Genomic DNA, 22,213 nt, shown 5'->3' with positions numbered 1-22,213 from the left:
GCGCTCCCTGGGTTCCGTGTGTTTGTGGGATTAATCCCTTTGGGTACCTAAAGTGGGGTTCAGCAGAACCCCAGCCCTGTGCATGTGCATGTGTCGGTGTCCCCTTGCTGTGTCCCCAGCCATGTGGTGCTGCTGGCCATGCAGGAAGCCAACCCGGCAGGTGCTGGTGAGCAGCCAGCAGGCATCTAGAGGCCGGGCTGGCCCCACAGCCACGTGTGAGAGGATAGCTGGGCAGCCTTATGGGCTGCTGGGAGCAGAGGGGGGGGAAGGGGAAAAAAGACATCGCTTTGTGCCAATACAAGCCATGTGCTTTCCACCTCTGAACAATCAGAAAACAAACCAAAGTGGTATGTCAGTGGGGGTACTTCGTGTAGTCCCTGAACACACACAGCCCCTGCCTTGTGGCTGTCCTGCCAGCTGGGCCTCCATGCTGCTGTTGTGAGCCCAAGGAGCGCGTTCACCCTACTCCATCGATCCTAACGATTATCTGTAGTGGTAGCGATTATCTGCAAAGTAGGGCAGGCAGTGTGAGCAGCAGTACATGCATCCTGTGGCAGCCAGCCAGGGCAGTAATTGAAGGTCACGGCGTGTTTGCTGAGTGCAGGGCTGCGCGCAGCCTGTTGGTGGGGGCTGGCAGTGCCCGGAACAAAGGCGCTCTGTTCTGTGGGCGGCAGTGGGAGTCGTGCTACTGTCCCGTGCCTATTAACCGAGCTGTGCCCAGGTGCACTGCTTGGCAAATGTAACAATCTTGGTAAAATTATTTTCCATAGGCTTCGAGACTCTGACGTTTAAAATTGTTGCTTAAAAGTCAGCATTAGTGCTTTTACATGGCCTATCAGTGCGTGCATGCAATGATATGGATGTGCATATTGCTGTTTGTGGTCAGCAGTAAGGGCATGAGCCCAGTGTTATGTTGCCGTGACACATGTAGCACCAGCAGTCACACCGGCGGCAGCTCCGTGGCGTCTGTGCCCTCCGAAGGCATTTCCCTAAAGCAGCCCTAGCTGGGGCAGCTGCTGGTGGGTCATTGCTCCCCCGAGTTACTTCCCCTGATCCTGGCGTGGTACTGAATGGTTGCCGCCGCCCTGGTATTAATGTGTTAATATTCTTTGTTACCTATTCACAGTCTATTAATAAGTGTCGCCGGCCCGTCCCCCAGGCAGCGTGTGAGCTTTAGGTCTGCAGTGCCCGCGATGCAGGGCTGCTGCGTGCGCTCAGGGACAGGCCCTGGTGCCAACACCAGCCCTGGGGAGCAGTGCAGCCCCGCAGCCCTCGGTGCAGCCCGTCCCGAGGTTTGCTGCTGCGTCAGACCCCGGCCTGACATCACTGGAAGCGCTGGGGATGAGAACAGGAGGTACTCAGACATCGATTTCCCGTTATTCTCGTACTTGCTCGGCAATTTTTTTCCGTGAACTAAGCAGCACGCAGCTGCCCTCGTTTAAAGGGCTCAGAGGAAACGACGCCTCTCTGCGCGCCTCCCCCGTGATTCCGTTGTTCTCCCCAGGCCGCGTACTCGAGCCGAGCCCCAGGGCCGCGTTACGGCCGTGCCGCTCAGGGGCCGCACCGGGCGCCCCGCACCGCCGTTCCCCTTCGCGCGGGGTTACCCCGCCGCCCCCACGTGCCCGCGCTCCGCCCCGCGGGACGTGGTCGCCGCGCGCCGCCCCCCGGCCCGGCTCCGCCCCGCGCCCTCCCGCGAGCGGCGCAGCGCCATGCGCCAGCGGCGGGGACGCGCCGGGGCCTCCGCGGAGGCGCCAGCTGCGCGCTAAGCCCACAAAGGCGGCGGCCTCCTTCCTCCTCCTCCTCCTTCCTCCTCCTCCCGGCTCTCCCCTCCCGCCGACCCGCCTCCGCCGCGGCCGCCCGGCCCGGCCCGACCCGGAAGCGGCGCGGCGCTCTCCATTTTGCTCGCTGTTCAAAGGCGGCCACGGGTGCGGAGGTCCCGCGGGCCGGGCCGGGCGCGCCGCGGGGCGCGGAGCCAGGTGCGTGTGTGCGGTGTGTGGGGGGGGACGCGGCGGGGACCCTTCCCTCCTTCCCCCCTTCCCCCTTTCTCCTTCTCTTCCTTCCGCGGGGCCCCGCGCTCCTTTGTTCGCGGGGGGCGGCCGGGCCGGGCTTTGTGCGGCGGGCACGGCCACGCGGCGAGGAGCCGGGTGGTTGGAGCCTGCCGGGCGGTCGGAGCCTGCCTTCCGGGGCCGTCGGCCGGGCCGGGCGCCAACGATTGGGGCGCGTCGTCGGGAACGGCTCCGGCGGCGGCCCGGCTCGCGGCGCTGCGGGAGGGGTTCGGCCTCGTGGCGGCCCCGGCCGCCCAACGGCCACGTCGCTCTCGGACCGCGGGGACCGTCCCGTAACGGCCGCGCTGCAGCCCGCTGCGCCGGGAGCGGATAGGCGGGGGGGGGGGGTACCGGCCCCGCAGCTCGGCGTTCTTCTCGGTGCGCGTCTCGACCGCTGCCGGCCCTGGAGGAGGAGCGGCCATCCCGGAGCGTAACGATTGTCATAACGAGAGGTGCCGGCGCCGCGTGGAAAAGTTTTCCTAATGGCACCTGCAAATGAACGTCTGTCTCCATGAGCTGCGCGGGGTTGGTGCGCGCCGCCCCGGGGCCGGTCGTGAGACCCAGGCCGGGGGCTGCGGTGCTGCCGGGGTGGCGAGAGGGGACCCTGCGGGGTCGGGCAGCGGGCAGGGATCCGCGTGGCAGAGCGGGCGGTCTGAGCTGGTGAGATAAAGCAGAGGGACTTTGGGGGCCTTTATTTCAAAGCGGCGGTTCAGAGGAACGCTGAAGTCAGATGTCACTTAAAATTGACCCCGGGCTCTTAATCGCGGCCTTCAGGGAGCGGAGTTAACGCGGATGTCAAAGAAGGCTCAGTGCCAGCACGAAGGGGAGACTTGTGTGGTGTTGAGTTTGCGCCGGTTCCAGCCTCCCCGGGCTCGTCCTCTGCTTGGGAATGGAAAAGGGAGCGCCTTTCTCTGCAGGGAGCTCCTCAGCCCGCGTTCGTGTCGCTGCACGTCCTGCATGCTTGCCTCCAGCAGCTGGCTGCTGCCTGTGGAGCACCCGGCCCGGCTGTCTTTGTGTGCACACGGTGTGAGGTTGGGTCACGGCTGTCCCTGCTCGAGTGCCCCGGTGCCCTGCCCTGCCCTGAGCCCCAGGCGGGCAGACTTAGCCGTCCCCAGCAGAAGGCAGCTTCTGAAGGGTGGGGTTTGGTGGTGCTTTGGCATTGTGGAGGTTCTCCAGGGCCTGACAGATGGCAGCTTATGTGCGGCAGAGCAGCCGTCTCTGTAGGAGGATGTGTGTGACATGGCATAGTTTTGCTTTATTTATTTACATATTTTTCCTCTGTGCTTGTGGGATGGCCCGCTTCCTTCACATGTGTATTTAGGGGGCGTTGGCCTGTCTGGAGGCTTAGATCTGTGAAAGCAAATGAGGAGGCATTACGTTTCTCTCCTTGGCGTAATCACGCTTGCAGATCTATATTTGGAACTGGTTCTTTTAATACCGGCGGTAAGATAAACTGGTGGCTCACCCGCACCTTAATCTGTCGTCTTTTCTAAATCCCGAGCGATAACTGCAGCCGCATTCCACACAGTCTCCTTTCAGCTAACCATGTGCTATGTCCTGTTTGCGCTCAGAAACGACCCGAATAATGGGACAGAAGAGAAGGGGAATGGTGTGAAAAAGTCGGGCGGCGTCTGCTTAGACCCGGGGGTAAATGAAAAAGCCAAAGGCTGCAGCACTGACGTTTGGAAGGAAAGTTTATCCACTTGTGGGTTTGTACACTCATGCTTTGCAATGCGGTGGTGTGAGCTCCACCCTCCTAACTCAAACCATTAGCGCTGCGAGAGCCGGTCTGGAACAGTGGAGCAAGAGCAAAGGGCCTTTCCGAGCCATTAGAGGTTAAATAACTATTTGCCATGCAGGCTGCAGTTAGAATATTATCGTGCTCCCCTGCCCTTCTCGCCCTTTCGTCCAGTTACCGTGTCACCGAGATGGCTGGCTGCCCAACGGGGTGGTGTTTTTTCCCCTTGCTTGCACAAGAAATGGTAACAACTGAGGTGAAACCTTAAATAAAAACAGAAAGGAGGATGTCGCCTGCTTAATCTGCACGTTTGTATCGTGGGGTGTGTTTATTAGAAAGCGAGATGCAGCCCCAGCGAAAGGCACCGCTTTGCTTAGCGAGGGCACGGCTTCAGCTCCCCCGAGATGTGCGCTGTGCTGGTTAGGAAGCGCAGGGTGCCCTGCAGAGCGGAGCTGCACCCCGAGCTCCTCCTGCCTGCGGGTGACACGTGGACGGCTGCGGGCAGCTCACTGCCCTGCGGTGGCCCCGGGGCCTTCTGCTGCCTCGTGTAACACCGCGGCCTCGGCCTGCGTGTGATGGGCTGGCGCAGCTGGGGTGACCTGCAGGGCACGGCGGCCTTTGCGGTGCCGAGTGTGGCTGGGCCGGGCTTTGTTTCTCCTCTTGGTCTTGTCCTGAATTCTGGTTTTAGTCAGGTCCCGGAGGGCGGCTTTCCATTGTTGCTTTCCCTCAGCCCCATTTTCAGTTCTTTCCCGGTTTTCAGTTCCTCCACGTTTCCTCTCGCATCCTGCTCGTTCTGCTGTTCATTAGTGCCTTCCTCTTGCCGCTCGCCGTCTGCCTTCAGAGCCAGCCGCATTCTCTCCCCTCCATCCGCTGGGATTTCCTTTCCACCTGACTCATCTCCTTTCGGCACAGCCGCGCTCCGTTTCAGGGAAGCCTGCCAGCACGCAGGGACTGCTCAGCCCCTCTCCGGGAGAGCTCTTTCCGTCAGCGTTCCCTCCGCCCCCCTGCGCAGAGCCCGCTGCGGGGGGGGGTGTGCGGGTGCCGGGGGGGCCGCTTTGTGCGGCTCTGCGGCCAGATGGCACCGCGGCCCGCGGCCTGCCCTCGCAGGCGGAGCGCGTCCAGGCCTCCTGGCACGGGGCCGGCTGAGGCGCGGGCGAGCGGCTGTGCGGAGCAGCTGGCTGCTGCAGGGCGGAGCGGCTGCGGGGGAGGCGGGCGGCCGCCGAGGAGCTGCAGAGGCTCGGGGAAATGAGAGGGTTGACTTGAGGCAAGGTGAACGATTTCAGAACAGGAAGGGGAGCGTTCTGGTGTCTGCAGTTGTTTCCACTTGAGTGTCCTCGCTGTAATTACCGCTGCGCTAGCTGGTCCTGCAGGCAGAGAGAGGATCTGCGTGCTAAGCTGTATGTTTAAGATGTAATCGTGCTCCTGCACTTTGAGCTTCTGTGGTAAACACTCTTGCTCAAGAACAATGAGGGAAAGGAAGAATGTATGTTGCAGTTCCCTTTTCTTGCTGGTTTTTCCACCAACGGCGGCGCAAAGGAAAGGCGACAAACACAAACCTCTCCTTTCTTGTCTAATTAGCAATTGTTACTGTGTTTCAACGTGCTTTGATGGAAGAAGTACCGAGTCAGTGTTTGTGCAGTCCTGGGGGTTTGATGTGCTGAGCTTTTTTAAAATTTGTTTGTTTTCTTCCTTTTTTTTTTTTTCAATAGACGTTCAAGCCCTTGGTTGGAAAAAGCGTATACGATTCGATTACTGCAGTAGAATTCCTTGTGGACAAACAGCTGGATTTTATAACTGAAGATAGTGCCTTTCAGCCCTATCAGGTAAGCAGTGTGGTCAGCATATTCATACCGCACATTAACCGAGTTAAAATCCTTGTGATTGTTATGTGGAGGGCGTGAGAAGTCCTTCCCACAGTCAGGTTCTGTGCTGCAGGAGCCGTTTCCTACTGATTATTGGCTGTGAGTGTTCCTCATTTTGTCAAAGATTACGTCTGGTGTGGGGAATTTGATGACTCCTAGGAGCAGCGCGCAACTAATGTCATTGAACCACCTTTTAAATGAAACATCTGATCTCTGTAAAGGTTAATCACTGCAGTTAATTGTAGAGCAGAAAAAAGACAGTATCTGTCCTCCTGAAACCGGGCTTTGATTTCTAGGCCCTTGCAGTAGGACAGTGATGCTCGACTTACTGTTTGTTTGAGGATGATTAGCAGAAAAACTGTTTTTTCTCGTTTTAAAAATAAACTGTTTGTGCTGTTGTTTCTAAGCCCACTAAAAGTTCCAGCAGCTTTGATTTTAATGCCTTCTTCATTAATTAGTAATACGTTTGTATATTAATGTGCATATCTGTAATGGAGAAATAACGACTTCTGCTCCCCTCCCTGAAAGAAGGTCTAAAAATCTTTTAAGATAAATAGAAAAACATTTGATACTTGAGCTTGCATGGGACTGATTGCAATTAGAATAGCCATAAATTCCTTCCTATGGCTGTGATGGTACACTGCAGTGATACAGAAATAGTACTTTGAGTCTTGGAATAACAGATGGCCCTGAATAAATGCTATGTAATTTTGTCCTGACACCCCTAGTTCCCTCCTCCCCCACCAAGACGTTTTTTCCCAATACCAAATATAGAGCTAGAAAAAGAGAAGCGACTTAGAGAATGCTGGGGAAAGGAGAGGGAGGTTCAGCTCGTGGCAGGGCTGCTGCTCAGCGCGTCTGCAGTGGGGAGGCTCACCGCCTCTCCTCAGGGTGAAGTGAGGTGCTGCGGCTCGAGCTGCTCTGACAGCTTGACTTTGGTGAGAAGGACACTTCCCACTGTCAGAAACCCACGCTAGCTAGGTCAGCCCTGCCTTTCAGAAAGGGGGGTGGTGCTAACGATCTGAGCTGGATTAGCAGAGGGTGCAGCGAGCACTGCAGCCTGCTGGGTGAGGGGGGGCAGGGATGACGCAACACAGTGGGATATCCTCCTTTGGCAGCGGCAGCCTCTTAAATCAGCTGAGCCATGAAGTGTAAATTCACCCTCAGAGCCCAACCGCAATCTCACAGATTCATTTTACAAAGCAAATTCTTGCACTAGCGTCTGTCCTTTGCGTGAAATCTGTCAAGATCGTGTCTTTGATAACGTTCGTTCCAGTAACAGTAATCAATCTCTGTTTGGCAGTGGATCGTTTCTCACAAGATGAGCTGAGCAAAACAAGTTGAATCTCAGGGAAGGACTGCCTTTTGTAAAACAGCCTTGTTGCCAAGCCTGGCTGGCAGCATCACAGCCGTGCTGCACACATTTTAGCTCCTTCTTCAGGGAGTATTTGCTGATGGTCTTAGTATGTCCTTAGTAACTGCTTCCATCTGGGAAGGTGCGTACAAATTGAAGATGTCGTTTTTAAAAACATGCTTTGTGAACAGCTGACTCGACACCATCTTGGAGAATAGTGCTGTAATTAACAGCATTAGCAAGTTCAGTTTCAAAAGTTCTTCACCAGAAACCAGTAGGACGCAGTAGCTTGTAGAAAAATAGTTCCAGGTACAGTCTTCATCTTCCTAACTCCTGGCCTTTTGTGGCACGTAGAGGGCAACTGCTGTGTGAAAGGTGAGGTTGTTCCACCCTTCTTGGAGCAGACAGCTACCTGATAAAGCCGGAGGTGGGGGCTGCTGATCCACATGCATTGTGAGTAGCCTGGGGACAGCAGACATCTAAACGCTTTCATCACTTTATCGTTGCAAGAAGATTGCTGGTGGAGATTCCTTGTGAGTAAAAAGGCATCAAAAATTTGCATCTTAAACGGCTGTTGCTCAGATTTTGGATATATGGATACATGAACAAACATTGAGCTCACTGATGAATACTGCAAAGATTTGTTTTTCATTTTTTGTTTTTAATGATTATGAGAAGTTTTGGAAACTTCATTCATAGAGGTGTCTCTTTGCAGGCCTGTAAAAGCCGAGTGTTACAGTGTAGTGATACAGGTGAGAACTTCACTGATTGTGTTTTTAAGAGAACAGGAACCATTTCAAAGCGTTAACCAAATTAAGTAGTGGCGGTGCACTAGGCAGATATTAATTCTACCATCATGTAGCTGTTTTCTCATGAAATATACTTAAAGTGGAAGATTGTTTCTATTTGTTCATTCTGCTTGTTATTTTCTGTTAATCTTGGAAATGGGACTGCACATTTTTAGCCCCATCTCACCGAACATAAGGTGGCTTTTACTTGCCCCCTCTCCTCCCCACCCCCTTATTTTATTGGAGGGCCTTCATTCTCTTTGACATGAGAACAAGATCCAAGATAAATCCCATATAAACTTCCTGTGAGAATCTGCTTTTCTCAGAAGTACAAAAAATGGCCTTTTTCTCCCTTGTTTGGTTTGGAACACTGCTGACTTGTTTTTGAGCAGAGGACAAAACCGAGGAGCCATTCTTTGCAGAGATAACTAGAAGTCTTTCTAAATGTATTCAGTTTTTGGTTTAAGCTCTCATGGCTGTGCGTTTTCAATATGAAGTCCTCCAGAGACCATGGTGATCTGAACGCCTTTTTATTGCATTTTGCTGCTAGTGCCTAAAATTCCAGTACCTTTCTGCCAAAGCAAACAGAGTTTAGATCTGTGTGGGAAGACTCCATTTCACTTCAGATACAATTCTTAACTACTGAGTAATTTTTCCCATCGTTGCTTGCACTTGTAATATTGTAATGGGCAGCAGAGGAGGGTTTGGTATGAGTTCTGCTCAGACCAGTTCTCATCAAAACACAGGGCTGTTTAACATAACTATTGGGCTAAAGAGCTTCATGAATAAGGTGGTGCTGTCCGGTTTGAAGGTGACAACTGCTCAAGGCAAAGAAAACAGCGCACTTGGCACACTCTTAGCCTTGGCAGGAAAAACAAAGTTGGAGAAGGCAAAGAACTAAATTACTCTCGTTACCAGAAGTGGTTCTTCCAGAATCAGAGTAAAGACAGTTTGGCAGGACTTGCTGGGGAATCATGAACCGCAGATTCCCATGCCATGCCTGCTCTTTGCATAAATAAGCTTCTTTCAATTGTTACCGAGATTCAGCGACCTTGGTAGAAGCTCTGTGAATATCATTACTGTAAGTAAGGTGTGCAGCTTTGCTCTACTAGTCTTTTTCCATTTTGTTCCCCCATTTCCACTGTGTTTTATTTACCAAGTGTTTGTTCTTTTTATCCGAGTGCTCTGTGATGTTTCTGTTTTCCCATACACGGGTACTGCTTTGAATCCTGCCCTTCTCCATAAAAATGCCTTGGATTGTGCACGTGTGGTGCCTTAAACACCAACCCGCAACTTGTTTCCGGCAGCTTTTCTCTGGGTTGCTTCATAGAGGATACAAGCGGTATTATTGTCTACATGAAACTTGTGTGTGACTGAGAATGACTCATTCATTAATGTGGGCTGGTCAGACCGTGTAGTCATGTCGTTCTTTTTATGGCGGTGGCAAGAGGATCCTGAGGAGAAAGCAGATGCAAATGTGTTTGCTGCGGTAATTTGCGTAGCAATGAAATGAAAATTATATTCCTTTGCAGGAAACGATGGACAGAATATTTACAGCATGCATTTGTGTGTGTGTGTCAAACCAGTATCTGTAAGGAATGGACTTGCATATCGCATTTGAAGACCACATGTTCCTAATATTTTTCTGTTGGGCAGTCCCAGTGTATCGTGTGTATTTTGTGATGCTCACCAAGTCAAAACACACCGTTGGTGGGCTTTGCGGTGGCTTTTGCTATAGACTGAAAATAAGCGTATGCCTTCATGTGCATTTGTTGTTCAAATAAGTGAAACTACAGTAAAGCCTACACAAGTAATTAAAAGCATAGCTTTTTTATTTCACAGTACCATTTTGTGGCCATTGATGTGTGTTGGTTGTATTACATGCAGTAAGTGAAGCAGCAGATGATGCCTTTGTTTCAGTGCTGCAGTTTTCTTTAAGGGCTGTAGATGGATAAGAAGAATTAAAGCTCAGTGTGCGGTGTGTGCGATCTCATCTGCCTGGTGTTTCTGTCTGGGTGGTGGTTGGCAGTACCAGGCACCGCTGGGCTGGAGCTGGTGCTTCTGCTCTCAGTGCTGAAGAGCCTGAGCTGCAGCTCTACAGCTGGGCTGAGTTGTCTTACACTTCAGAGGAGCAAATGAAAAATAACACAAACCATGTTACGTTCTGCTTTTCCATACCAGAACACCTGTGTGGAAAAAACAGGAAAAAGTACGCTTTGTCCAAGGCTCAGTGCTTTCTAGCTCTGCCTGGGTTGGGCAGAGCTGGAGTGTGCTTGCAGATAGTGCTGGGGTTCTGCTGGCTCCCTGCCCTCCCAGCACAGCTGCTCCATGGTGTGACTTAAAGCACTGCCTCGTGGTAGGGGCTTTTGTGTGTGTGTGCATGTTTTAGCTAGATAGTTTCCAGAGGATTTGTGAGCGCGCAGCACTGGAACAAATGTGCACAGTTGAGGCAGTGCAGAGAATTCAAATTAAGTTCCTTCATAATCATTAAACTTCCTGTGAGAGGGTATTTCACCGCTCAAGGAAGGAAGTGGAAGGGTGTGCACACGGTCTGCAGAAAGTCCCCTGTGTGATGGGGTTAAAAAAAAAAAAGTAAAAACAAAATGAGTCAAGCAAGAGAATGAATCAGGAGCACAGGAGCACAGTTCAGTTCCCTGTGCTGGAATTTTCTGCAGTCCAACCTACTAGTTCACATGAGTATTTCTTTATTAGTAGTTTTTCTTTAGAGATAAGGCTGATTGCTTTGGTATTTCAAAATGGTAAGGTCAGCCTGTCTACCTCTGTACTGAAGGTTCTAGATGTAAAGATATGGCACCAAGAAATCCCCTGTGGGAGATATGACATGCAAAATGATAGGTGTGTGCACTTTGCTCCTCTCCTGAATGTGCACTGCATGCTTGAGAGTTGACAGGTCAAATGTCTAACACACCTTAATGATTGTTCTAGTAATAATAATATCAATAATCTTGCCTACTAACCATGAATAGAAACTCAGACTGAGGATTTAAGTACTATTAGATATATTACAAATTCAGGTTCTATATGCCATGAGGTAAGGCATGAGAAGGGCATGTTGTACAACTCCAGCGCTCTCCTTTTCCAGGTACTACAGACAGATACTGGGTATTTCAGGCTTGGATGCTTTTGGGTTTAATTACCTTGCTCATACAAACAGGCCAGTGGTGTAGCAGGGCTTGTATAGTAACAACATGCACTATTTAAGAAAAAAAAAAAAAGCTGAACATGTTGAAACAGGGAGTAAAATAAGGTATTTTTTTTTGTATGTAATTTAAGCAGCCCATAATCATACAGTACAGACTTCTTTCAGATTTCTACTTTGAGGCTTGAGGCTTAAAAATAGCTTCTGCAGCTACAATTGCTTTTCCCATAAACTTGCACTTCCACTGACCAGGCAGGCAGGAGGTTTGGGGTTTGTCCCACCCTTTGAGGTTGACAGAAGCAGCCCAGCAGCTCCAGGTGCTGACCAGCTGGCAGCTGTGACCATCTTGTGTTTGGCTTTGTTTCCTCCATGGGTGGCAGAAGCACACCACTTTGTGCATCTTTAACTCTTCTCGGTGTTGTCTTTAAAAGCTACCTCCTTTCCTTACCGTGTCTGTGGTGTCTGGACCGCCCATCGTTAGTCCAGCAGGCCTCTCTGGCAGCATCATAAGGAGCGATGATCTAAACATCTTGTTAGTGACACATCTATGTTTAAGCGTAAGTTCCCAATGTGAAGGAAAGCAAAAGGCTGCATGCAGCTAGAAGTGGGTCAGATGACTCATGCCAGCCTTCACCTCCTGCTACAAGCGTGGTACAGAAGAGCTGCATCTGAGTAGATGTAAGGAGAGAGGAGTGAGGCAGGGAGTCACGTCCTCCATTTGCAGAATGCAAAGAGGTGTGCCTTAATGCAAAGAGGTGTGCCTTGATGCAAAGAGGTGTGCCTTGGTGCAAAGAGGTGTGCCTTGATGCCTTGGCCTGTCCTTGCGTCTGCCTTCAGACAAGGGTTGCATTTCCAGAGTAAGTGTAGTAGAGTTGTACCTATTTTACCTTAATTCCTTAAGGAGAAGAAAGCTTTTTTAGTCACGCTCTGTCCTCTCTCTCCTGTTGTCCCAGATGTCAGTGATGTTTGACCCAGGAGCGGAGTTGCTGTGGGTTTGATGGGCTTTGGGGAAATGAGTGATGTGGGGGAGGCTGGCAGGCAGCACGCCCCACAAGCAGGACTGCAGCCCCAGGGCTGAGGCAGTGCTGGCTGGAGGGCCGCGGGCCTCAGGAGGTGCCTGGGCCCCACTGGGGGAGCTGCAGCAGAGCTGGAACTCAGGGCTGCAGGGGCTGCTGGTGGAAGGAAACCTGTTAGGCCCGTCCCACGGTCTTTCCAGATTTGCAGTAACTTACGTGGTTCGACTCATGAATTCGACACCAGTAGGTAGGATTGAAATAAATACACTGAAAATTGGGAATTTGAAACAGAATGTATGGAAAAAAACTTTTTTCCCCCCCAAAAAAGGTAAGGTCAAAGCCTTTCATGGAAGCACTTCTGAAAAGCAGTCTCGATGTTAGTGGATTTATACATCTGCCCAGTTTTTCTGGGTAGGGAACATCCTGTTTGATCACAAATGGTTATTTTTTTTCACCAGTAAATGCCTGTGGAAAATACTGCTCAGGCCTAAGAGAGGCTCCTTGTCCTCAGTTCTCTAACCTTGAGCATTGCCAGTCTGCACATTTGATTTATTAAAAATGATTTATTTATTTTTTTTCCTGAGTGTTTTTCTTACATGACATCTTGACCAACACTATTTCCATAATGCAGATACAAAGTCAGCTCCTAGAGGAGCTGGTTTCACTTTTTATAACCAACTGGCACTTTCCCAAATAGTTGCTGTCTGCTGGGACTGGGAATTCCTAGCGCCCTGGGGAGCTCTGCAACTTGGATGAGGCAAATCCTGCAGCCCTGGAGAAGGAGTGCTTAAATGGAAGAGGGAGAAGCAGTTTTTCCTGCATTTTGGTTTGGGAAGGAGGAAACTTCAAATTTCATCAGCGTGGAAAAGATCAATCGTGTTCCTCCCCCCAAGTTTCACAGTTGGGAAATTGGAGGTAAGGAATGGTGATTGACCTGATGAAAACCTCATTTATGCCGAGATCCTTGAATGAGATCCATGAATTTTACTTTAAAGGAAAGGTCAGGTTTATGATTTTCTTGGACTTGTGTGGATTTAAATAACCGTCGTTACAAGGCCTGTGAGGTAGTGTGTTCCGGAGGCTTCCACAGAGGCATGGCAGAGGGGGAAATAGAGTACCCTGACTAATTGTAATCCTTACATGGCTGCTTCCTTGTAACGTTTTCTTCTAAGATACATGTTTGGAATTAACCTCTGCCAGAAGTACTCATTTGGGGTCCAGAATCTGTGCTCCGTGAGGGCTGTTCTCTGCAGCCTTCAGCAAGTGGCAGTTAAGGTTGAGTGCTGTAGTAGTTTTAATGCCTAAGTGACTTCCTCAAGTTTACCCCAAGGACTTTATTTCAGCAGCAACTGAAACATCCATGTTTTCTCATTAACAATTCAGTCTTTCCTCTTTACAAGACCATTATTCATCTGTTCTATAAAAAGACATAGCTACTGCTTTCTCTGGAGCTGCACAGTGTTGCAGTGTTGATCCAAATATGATATGCATCCCAGCTGGTCAGGCTTCTGTTATTTATAGGGAAATACCTAAAATGGCTCCGGCAGGTCAGATCAGAGCTATTAGCATGAAGAAGTGCATGATGGTGGCTGCATCTCCATGTTCACACAGCGATCTGCTAGCTGTTTTATACCCAGCCTCTGCGCATCTGACCCCAGTACCAGGAGAGTGCAGCTTTCTGAAGGAAGTTGTGCAAGAAAATGGCCAGATTGTTTCCTCAGCCCACATACATTGCTTCTGTGCAGCTTTGCCTTCAGTCCTACTGGAAATTAACTTTGAAAAGCTCATTCTTAGTATAGTGGTCATTTACAGCATGAGAGAAATGATTTTTAGTCTCCACTACTTTCTTATTAGTGGCATATTGGCCAGTGCTACTTTATAGCAGTATTCTAAGTAATACAATTTCAGACAAACCTCCAAAAGCTGCTTTAACATAAAACACTAATGTAAAAGTAATTAAATGGACCAAAGTCCTCAGAAGCCCATGAAGCATGTTGTAGCTGGCTTTGAAGGATTTTTAAAGATACCAGATACGTTCTTTCCTTTTGACAGAAAAACAGTTAAGATCTTTTTCTTCCTGGGGCAGTTTTGTATTCTGCCCATAATCCTCATGAGTCACAGAGAGTTCAGAAGCCTCGTGATCCCAGAGCTCCTGGAGAGCTGGGGGTTGGCTTAAAAAAACAAAGAAAAACTGAGCACATTTGCAGAATGGCTGCTGATATACTGAGTTAATGGTAGGCCGCTACTGAGCTGAGAATCGCTCACTGAAGTGATATACTCAGATGGACGTTTTGGGAGGCCGTGTTGGGGGCTGTATCCATCTGCTGTATACTGAGTAGTGTTTTATGGTTTTCTTCTGCAGACTGAATTGAGAGACCTTTGCTTTTTAATACGCTAGACCTGTAGTTATCGGTAGTTTTGTCAAAGAATACTGTGTTGCTGAGCAGTGCAACTGATAAAAGATACTGCTGGCAGATAGATCATCTGTAGACAAGAGGTGTGATATCTGCTCTGTTGTTAACTATGCTGGCAGTGCACTGCTTTCCACCTCAGTCAGTTCAAGCTGCTGCAAGTGATTTCTGCTAGCCCTTATGCCTGGGTGTTCCCTGCGAATATCTGTCCCAGGTCACAAACTGAACTAGCTTGACTTCTGGAGATGTCGAGCTGCCTTTTGAGCAGCCTATTTTTTTCCAGGCTGCTGATGGTCACAGGAGTACACTTTCTTTTTGCCTGGAGACACATCCATCCGTACAGCTTGTCCTTTAGGTGATACTATTTGGAGAGTAGTTAGATAGCTTCTGAAAGCTGTTTGTGATTCACAAGGTGTCGGAGCCTGTGTTTAAATTTTAATACCAATATAGAAAAGATTTTTCTTCAATCTGCTCGGTTAGCAGCTCTCCTTGTTAGCATTAACTTGTCTCTGCTAGTTGTTTGCTTCAGGGAAATGTCTGCACTTTGAGGTTTCTTTTCCCATAGATAACTACAGTAGTGCATTGAGTTGCTTAGTAAGTGACTCAAAGGCTTGGTCTGATGTCCCCACATGACTTCAGAGTTGCTGGCTGTGGGGTTGGTCTGATATTCCCTGTCTCTCTTCAGGAGCTGAGAAAATGCATAATTGGGAGTAATCTGAGTATTACTGAGATGATGGTGATAGATGTGTGGAGCCTGCGGTGATGGGCAAGAAGCATTATTCCATGGAAAACAAAAGAGAAGCAAGTGTATGGCTGTGATGGAGGAAGAGGGCATGAAGGAGTGGTGGTCACTTGGGCTTTCATTTCTTCGTAGATAGAGGAGAAGGTAGGCAGTAGGAGTGGTTACCATGGCTTTGTAAATGCAAGCTGACAGGCCGTCAGCTCAGGGGGTAGGAGCTGCTTATTTGGGGAAGTCTTTAAGATCGGGTGTGAAAAGAGACATTACATCAGGAGATTCCGCTTTCTGTCCCACGCAGTTGAACCAAACAGTTCTTCTGTTCCTTCCTAATCTGCAAATCAGATCAGGACTCAGATTGGGATTACGATGACAGCGTTTATCCCAGATGCTCAGAGAGGGTGACATAACCGGGAGTGTAAGGGTCATCTTTTTTTAATCTCTGTTTTTCAAAGAAGAAACTGCTGTAGCAGTTACTAGAGCAGTTCTTAAGTCGTTTGTGGCAGCGTCTGTCTGGCTGAGCATTGCTTTTGCTTCTGTATTGACGGCTGCTTGCTTCCCTGCTGCATGCTTGTTCCATGTGCTGCTCTCATCTTCCTTCCATCTCTCTGTACTGGATTTTCACCTACAGGTATGGAATAACGAGCTGACTTGTAAGATGCAAGGTGTTCAATGGGCGCGTTCCACCTGAGACATGGGTAGTCCTTCAGCAAGGCAAATGCCTCTGCTTGTTTTTATATTCGTGAGCTAAAATCAGAGAAAATACTCGATTGTAAGTATTTTTCGGGGATTTTTTTCCTGCAATAATTTATATTCCTAACTGTATTGTATTTTTCATAGCATAATTTTTTATATTTTTGATGGAAGTTGGTTGATATTCTTAGTGGTGTGAATTATTCTCGCACAGCTGAACAAATCAGCACAACAATACTTTGTCTAGCTTGAAATCATGACTTAGAGAAACTGGAGAAATGTGTGCAGCCCTCCTCCCTCTGATTTTCAGACCTGGTAATTATAATTCAGAATCACTGTCAACTCTTAAGTATTGTGCAAATGAAATGAGGAAGGAAGGAAGAGTGTGTGGGGAGAAGTGCTAGGCGTAAGGAAGAGCGAGGAGCAGAAAGTTGTTGATAGTTTTTCCTGACAGATGTTAACTGACAGTTGAAAAGGGACTAAGTTTTTAGCCTTTATCTTATTTTCCTGTAGCACTGACTTTGTATTTAGAAGTAGTGCTATTACACACCACAAAGGTCCTGTAACCTTTAACTTGTGTGGTGCAGAGGATCTGTAAGTCTCTGTCCCTCTGCTAAGAGTGCGTTCAGAGCCTCTCATAGGATGAGGACGTGTTTCTGTCCTCTTCGTGTGCCCCACAAGCTACACTCAGCACAATCTGTGCCTGGACTAGGGGTCAGGGCTGTGCCCTCCAGCCTGGTGAAACTGGTTCATGAGTAGCCAGCAGCAGCTCGGTTTGCATGAGGCAAGTGGTGACCGTGCGCTTGGGAGCACCAGAAAATAGGTCAAGTGTGGGTTGGGTTTACGTACAGAGCACCAGTATCGTCTACTAGCCTGAGCCTCTGCTATTTGTGCAGACAAAGCCGTTTAAGGTAAACCGGGAAGTTATGGTCTCCCCCAAAAGTGGTTGGTTTACCTCCTGTAGCTTGTTGGTGGCCAGCAGCCTCAGAGGAGCTGAGGTGGAGTGGCAGACAGCTGGCCTTTGGAAGCGACTCAGAAAACAGCTTCTTAGAAGAATGTGCCAAGGGGATACGCATGGGTGTAGGAAGACATGTGGAACAACAGGAGATCTATTAATTTTAATCTTAGTTAAAGTTGATTTTTGCTTTGAAAGAATCTGGTGTGGTCCACTTGGCCTTGACAGCGGCTGCTGTGGCTGATGCTGCCAGTTGCTGCAGTTTTCTCTGTGTTTTAGTTGGATTCTCATGTTTTGCTGCTGGAGAAGAGACTTGTAGCTTGGCAGAGGAGGGTTACCAATTCATAGGTAATGTCCTATGATATTATCAGATCAACTATGATAGTTATCAGATCGCTGATAACTTGCCTGTCCAGACTTATTTTGTCTTTTTTAAACTTGTTGTCAGGCAGAATGCTGTTTAGGTGTAAGGTTTGTTAAAAACGAAAGATAGTAATGACTGGAAGATGATTACACGTCAGTGATAAAATGATGTCTGTGTCAAGTGATGCAATAAGTAGAAAAGGGGGGAGGGGAAAAAGGGGGAAAAAAAGGCAGCTAGTTACCAATAATGGAAGCAAGGAGACAGTTCTGCACACGTTTCAGAGGAGAGTGCATGGATATGGGTGGGTTTGAAGCCAGCTCTTCACATGGCTTTTTTTTAATGGGAGAAATTTTTCTTCTAAAAGGAAGGCATTAATGGGCTACTGTAAATGTTCAGCAGGCTGGGTCTGCTGTATCTGCTCTCTGAAGTGTGCTGTGGCAGTCTTAGGCTGTTTCTCAGAATATTTCCAAATCAAATCTCCCTGCAGTTGAAGTCCATGCGATTTTTAAAGTATTTGGTGCAAAAGAGGAAGAAAACGAATCTTATTTATGGAAACCATCTCAAGATGTTCACCAATGAGATGAGAAGAAACAAGATTTTGCAGCTTAGGGGAGAGACGCATCCATCTCATGAATATAGATTTTGGATATCTTTGTGGTGAAATGACTCTGAGGCAACTTCTGCTTTGTTTTGAAGCAGTTCAGGTATGGGTGAAGTGAAGGAGTAATACTGCACGGACTCACAAACAACTTGATGTGTTTCTTAAGATGCAGTAGGTGCAAAAGCAATGTTGGTAAGTGGTGTGGTCAGAAATACTGGGAAATCTGAATATTAGACAGCTGAGCTGGGTAAAATGTGCATGATCAGGAAATGGAAGGTGCAAGCTTCTGACTCTTTGGGCTCTGGATTTTTCATCTGCAGTGTTTGAATTCAAATAAGTCTGTCTACCATTAAAGCAGTAATGAAATGCCTATTCTTACGTGCAGGTTGTTCTGTGTAAACATTGCAAGCATGACTCTCAGGTTGGTTATGTACTAGTTTTCATTTAATTCGTGTCCTAAATCATCAGAAAACCTCTAAGCAGCCAGAGGAAGCTATAGTTAATTAAGTCACAGATGGTGAGTACTAATGTGGTGTTGACCTCTGCGAGGACTGCAAAATCTACTTAGTTGTTCTCTGTAAAACACTAGCTGAAATGAGTTCCTACTGATGCTGAAGAGATGACCTTTATGCTTTGAAGCCAAATGTGGATTCTCTGGCCAAAGAAGGAAATCTCCCAAATAAACTCTTGCTGTTCTGTAATGTACAGCGTGAGTTGAGACTTGGTCTTTGAGGCACCAATTTGTTTTTTTTACTAGCAAAATACGCAGCTTTCCACAACTGATTTTCCTGAAATACATGTCATCAGTTCTCCTCCTCTTCACTGAAAAGAAGTCATTGAAAGCTGGTGGGGGACTTAGCATACCTTTCTATGAGCAGCACACACTCAGCGTGATTGTGGGTAGAGATGGAAGTGATGAACGTACTCTTGAGTTTGTGTGTGGTTCTCTGGGCTTTCATTTCTCAATTCAATGAATTTGTTCCTGTCCATCAAATTGATGAGGGGTGACTTTAACATGCATTTCAAAATGCCGAGGAGGCATGTTGGTTTGATAGCACAGAGCTTGGTGGAAAGATAGAGAGCTGTGGGAGTGTTCACACCACAGACATACCCTACTAACCAAAAGGAAAAGGAACTTGCAGTCATTTGAACCTTTCAGAAGGCACTTGGGATGGCTTTTTGGGCAGCATGCACATTCTGTTCATCTGAGGATGCCTGTCAGTGTGGGAAGCAGTATTTTGTTTGTAGGTAGGGCTTGAAGTAGAACTATGTATGTGTTTGGATTTTATCTTCTTTTTCTGTGGATGCTCACTTGGAAATTCCTGTTTGATCCATGACTGACAGGAATTCAGAAGCATTGTAAATGATCTGTCTGCACTTTTTCACCTGGGGCTGTGAATTATAACCTTCTTGTGTCTGAATGAGCTCTCTGAAGATGCTTCTCTGAACAAAGATGGCTGCTTCCTGGGAAGCAGCAGAGGTGAGGTGGGCCTGGCTGGGGCAGTGTGGTCAGGAGTTTCCACACACCAGAAGAAAGAATAGGAATACTCAGAAAAACGCTGGATCATGTCTTCATCAAGTTTGTTCTTGATGCTCCTTAGGACTGGTAGAAATGTAGTGCTTGAGAATGACCATCTTAGGAGTCACAGATCAGACTCAGGTACTGTTTGGATAATTAAGCAGAGGTGAATTCCTATGTCGGTCTGGCTGGAAGGAAAAATAGCTGCAAAGACCTGTAAAACCTGGCACAGGTTGGCACACTTGTGGTAGTCACATTACTTCATGTGCCTGGCTCCCAGGAGGGCAGGTAGGACTACTCCTGCCATATCTTTGTGCTCCATAAGCCCTTTGCCTTCTTCCTGCTATTGCATGTAGTCATTTTTGAAACAGGGGCCACTGCTGCATGACATATATAAAGAGCATCCTACAGTAGGTTTAAAAAAGGAAAATTGCAGTCCCATTTATTTGATTTGCATTTCATAAGGGTTTCAAACCAGGATTAGCATCCTCCTGGAGAATGTATTCCAAGACTTGTGGAAAAACTGGTTTAAGAGAGGGACTATATTTATTTTTGTGAGTAAAACTCCTTCCAAATGAGGAACATTCTAGAGGAAAACCCTGTGGGGCAGTTAATTCTTTTGTGGGTTATTCTGTCAGTCCTTCCAGTTCAGCCAAGAAGGAAAGGAAAACTTGAAGGCCTTAATTGCCAGCATTCATATCAGTTGAGTAGAGTTGTTTTGTCTTCAATAAAATACATACAGCTTAAGGAAAGAGAGTGGCTGCTGCAGTCATCTGCTCATCCTCAGTGCTAAGACAGGGAAGAGACTGCAGATATCAGCCTTCTTGTCATTGCCCTGTTTTTGTGATAAACCAGTATGGTTAAGGCCATCACTGTCCAGTTTAAATTTATTATGCAATTATTTTCCTGACTTGTAGATACTCAAATTTAGAACTGATGATGAAAAAAGCATCAGTTGCAGCATACAGATTTTTGTACATAGGTAGGTGATCATTTTTTGAGATGTCAGGAACCATTTTTTAAGTGTCCTGACATGGAGCTTCACTTGTCAGTTACAATTTTGCTTTGCCATTCTGATTTACACTGACCAGTGTATATATATAGTGTGTGCACATCTGGAAGCAAAATACTTTCTTTTGCAGTGACTGATGATGTGTTAAATGTGTATTTATAAACCTTGGGTTCTCTTTGGTATCCTCTACGTAATCCCAATCTTACCTGCATGTGGTTTGCATAATGGGTATTTGATCTCTCTTGTGCTCTTTTTAAGCACATTTTTGACATGAGCTCATAGTTCTCCGAGAGTGAGGAAAGAAACAATGTGAAGTTCACAGTCTCCTTTTCTAGGTGTCCAGACAAAGCACTCAGTCAAAGTACCAGTCACTGGTGCCAGTACATTGTGTGTCACATTAGGAGATGGAGCAAAAAAGGTTTAGGTGTGTTGTCAGTGGGTTCACTGTTATCTTCAGTGTTTTAAGTTCAAAAAAAGCAAAGATGGTTTGGAAGGATGTGAAATCTAAGAGAAAAGCAGAATCATGTGTTGCCTTCAGAAACAGGACTAATCAAACTATGTTTCAAGAAAAAGATCAGAAACTTTGCAGAAGGAACAGATGGGATTAAAATAACATTAGCATTACAAGCCCAATTTCTTGATGCCTAACTAATGTGTACGGTCTTGAAATGAAGGTAGTGGTGCCCTGAAGGGGATCGAAGGAGCTAAATGTACAAGATCTGAGTTAGCTACATTTTTAAAAGTCTGCCAGACTTCAGTGTTGCACTGCCTCAGTTGATTGCATAAGTCTGTGGATCTGCATGGAGAAACGGGGTACTAAGGAGCACAGTTTGCTGAGCAGCATTTGTGGTAGGTGGCTGGTTGGGTTAGATAGGTGATCTTAGAGGTCTTTTCCAGCCCTAATGATTCTGTGAAGTTGTGGGGATGGGTGTCTCCTGCAGCTGCTGTGAGTGTGCCTGGCAGCAGAGCAGGGGGTCACTGCACAGCTGCAGCGTCGGTGGGGCTCCCTGCCAAATCATGCGCTCCTTTCAGAGCTGTTACCTCTGGGTAGGGGATCAATCCAAAGATGGGTTTGCAAATGAAAGTAGAGCAGATCATATCCATTTTGATTGCCTCAGGAGAGGAAGCATTTTGCTACTCTGCTGTTCCTGAATAAATTCTATCATGGCCCACCCTTCTCTTCTGATAATGTCAGTAACGCGTCTGTCTGCTTTGTGATTTTAACCTGATGGCCAAGGTCATGTTAGCTTCCTTTCTGCTCTTCCTTCATTCCACATCACGTGTTATAAAAATCACTTTGACTGTTCCTTTCGGATCTGTGGCTATATCCTTTTCAAAAGCACAAGGAGAGACTGAAATAATTTTCTCTAATAGCTGAAGTGTCGCTGCGCTCTCCATTATGGAACATGGCACCTCTTCGTGTGTCAGGAAGTGAGTGTTGAATTTGAAATAGACATCCTGTGATCAGTGAGTTAGCAGGAATAATCTCATTCAGATGAATAGAGAGAAATTGCTCGTGTCACTCGAGGGCCTGGCAGCAGAGCGTGATTCTCTGAGTGTTGCTTGTATCTTGGTACGCTGCGGCTGGAGCTCTTCATAATGAATTGTGAAACATCAAGGAACTCGTTGGAGATCAAGGAAAGAAATTACTTGATCTGAGCAGCAGCACTGATAAAGCATTTTACGTTTTGTATGTTGAGAACCACTCTGATGATTTTAGCTGTCTGAAGTTCTCAGCACAAATGAGCGTTCCTGCAGCTCATGGATTTCCAGGGCTGCCTTTGCATGAGGAGGCACCAAGCTGCACCACAGCCTCAAAGGCAGAAATAGCAGATTTGCTCTGAAATACAGAGAAACAGCCATTCAAAGGGCCCAGAGATGAGCAATGGTTTAAGCCATTTCAGGGATGTGAAATGGATGTGGGCCTTTTTTTCTTGATACACTGACTGTAATGCCAAA

The 22,213-nt window shown here is 47.8% G+C and overlaps 1 protein-coding gene across 9 annotated transcripts in view; it reads left to right on the top strand.

Annotated features, from left to right (window-relative positions):
- The window catches only part of JMJD1C (jumonji domain containing 1C), a 160,831-nt gene that overhangs the window by 100,918 nt on the left and 37,700 nt on the right, over positions 1-22,213 (top strand). For 4 of the 9 annotated variants that reach the window (XM_072339727.1, XM_072339726.1, XM_072339725.1 and 1 more), the window contains one exon: positions 5,493-5,606. Coding sequence is in view for 3 of the 9 variants with exons in the window: in XM_072339726.1 (XP_072195827.1) it covers positions 5,493-5,606 (114 nt within the window). In the remaining 6 variants the exon portion in view is untranslated. Of the gene's footprint in view, positions 1-1,727; positions 1,977-4,951; positions 5,181-5,492; positions 5,607-22,213 lie in introns of those variants that run through there. The other 5 variants (XM_072339732.1, XM_072339728.1, XM_072339733.1 and 2 more) reach the window with 4 other exon arrangements.

Source organism: Excalfactoria chinensis, chromosome 6 (assembly GCF_039878825.1).
Source record: "Excalfactoria chinensis isolate bCotChi1 chromosome 6, bCotChi1.hap2, whole genome shotgun sequence".
Taxonomy (NCBI): domain Eukaryota; kingdom Metazoa; phylum Chordata; class Aves; order Galliformes; family Phasianidae; genus Excalfactoria; species Excalfactoria chinensis.
The sequence above is the reverse complement of the archived record's forward strand: the minus strand, read 5'-3'. Positions and strand labels throughout refer to the sequence as shown.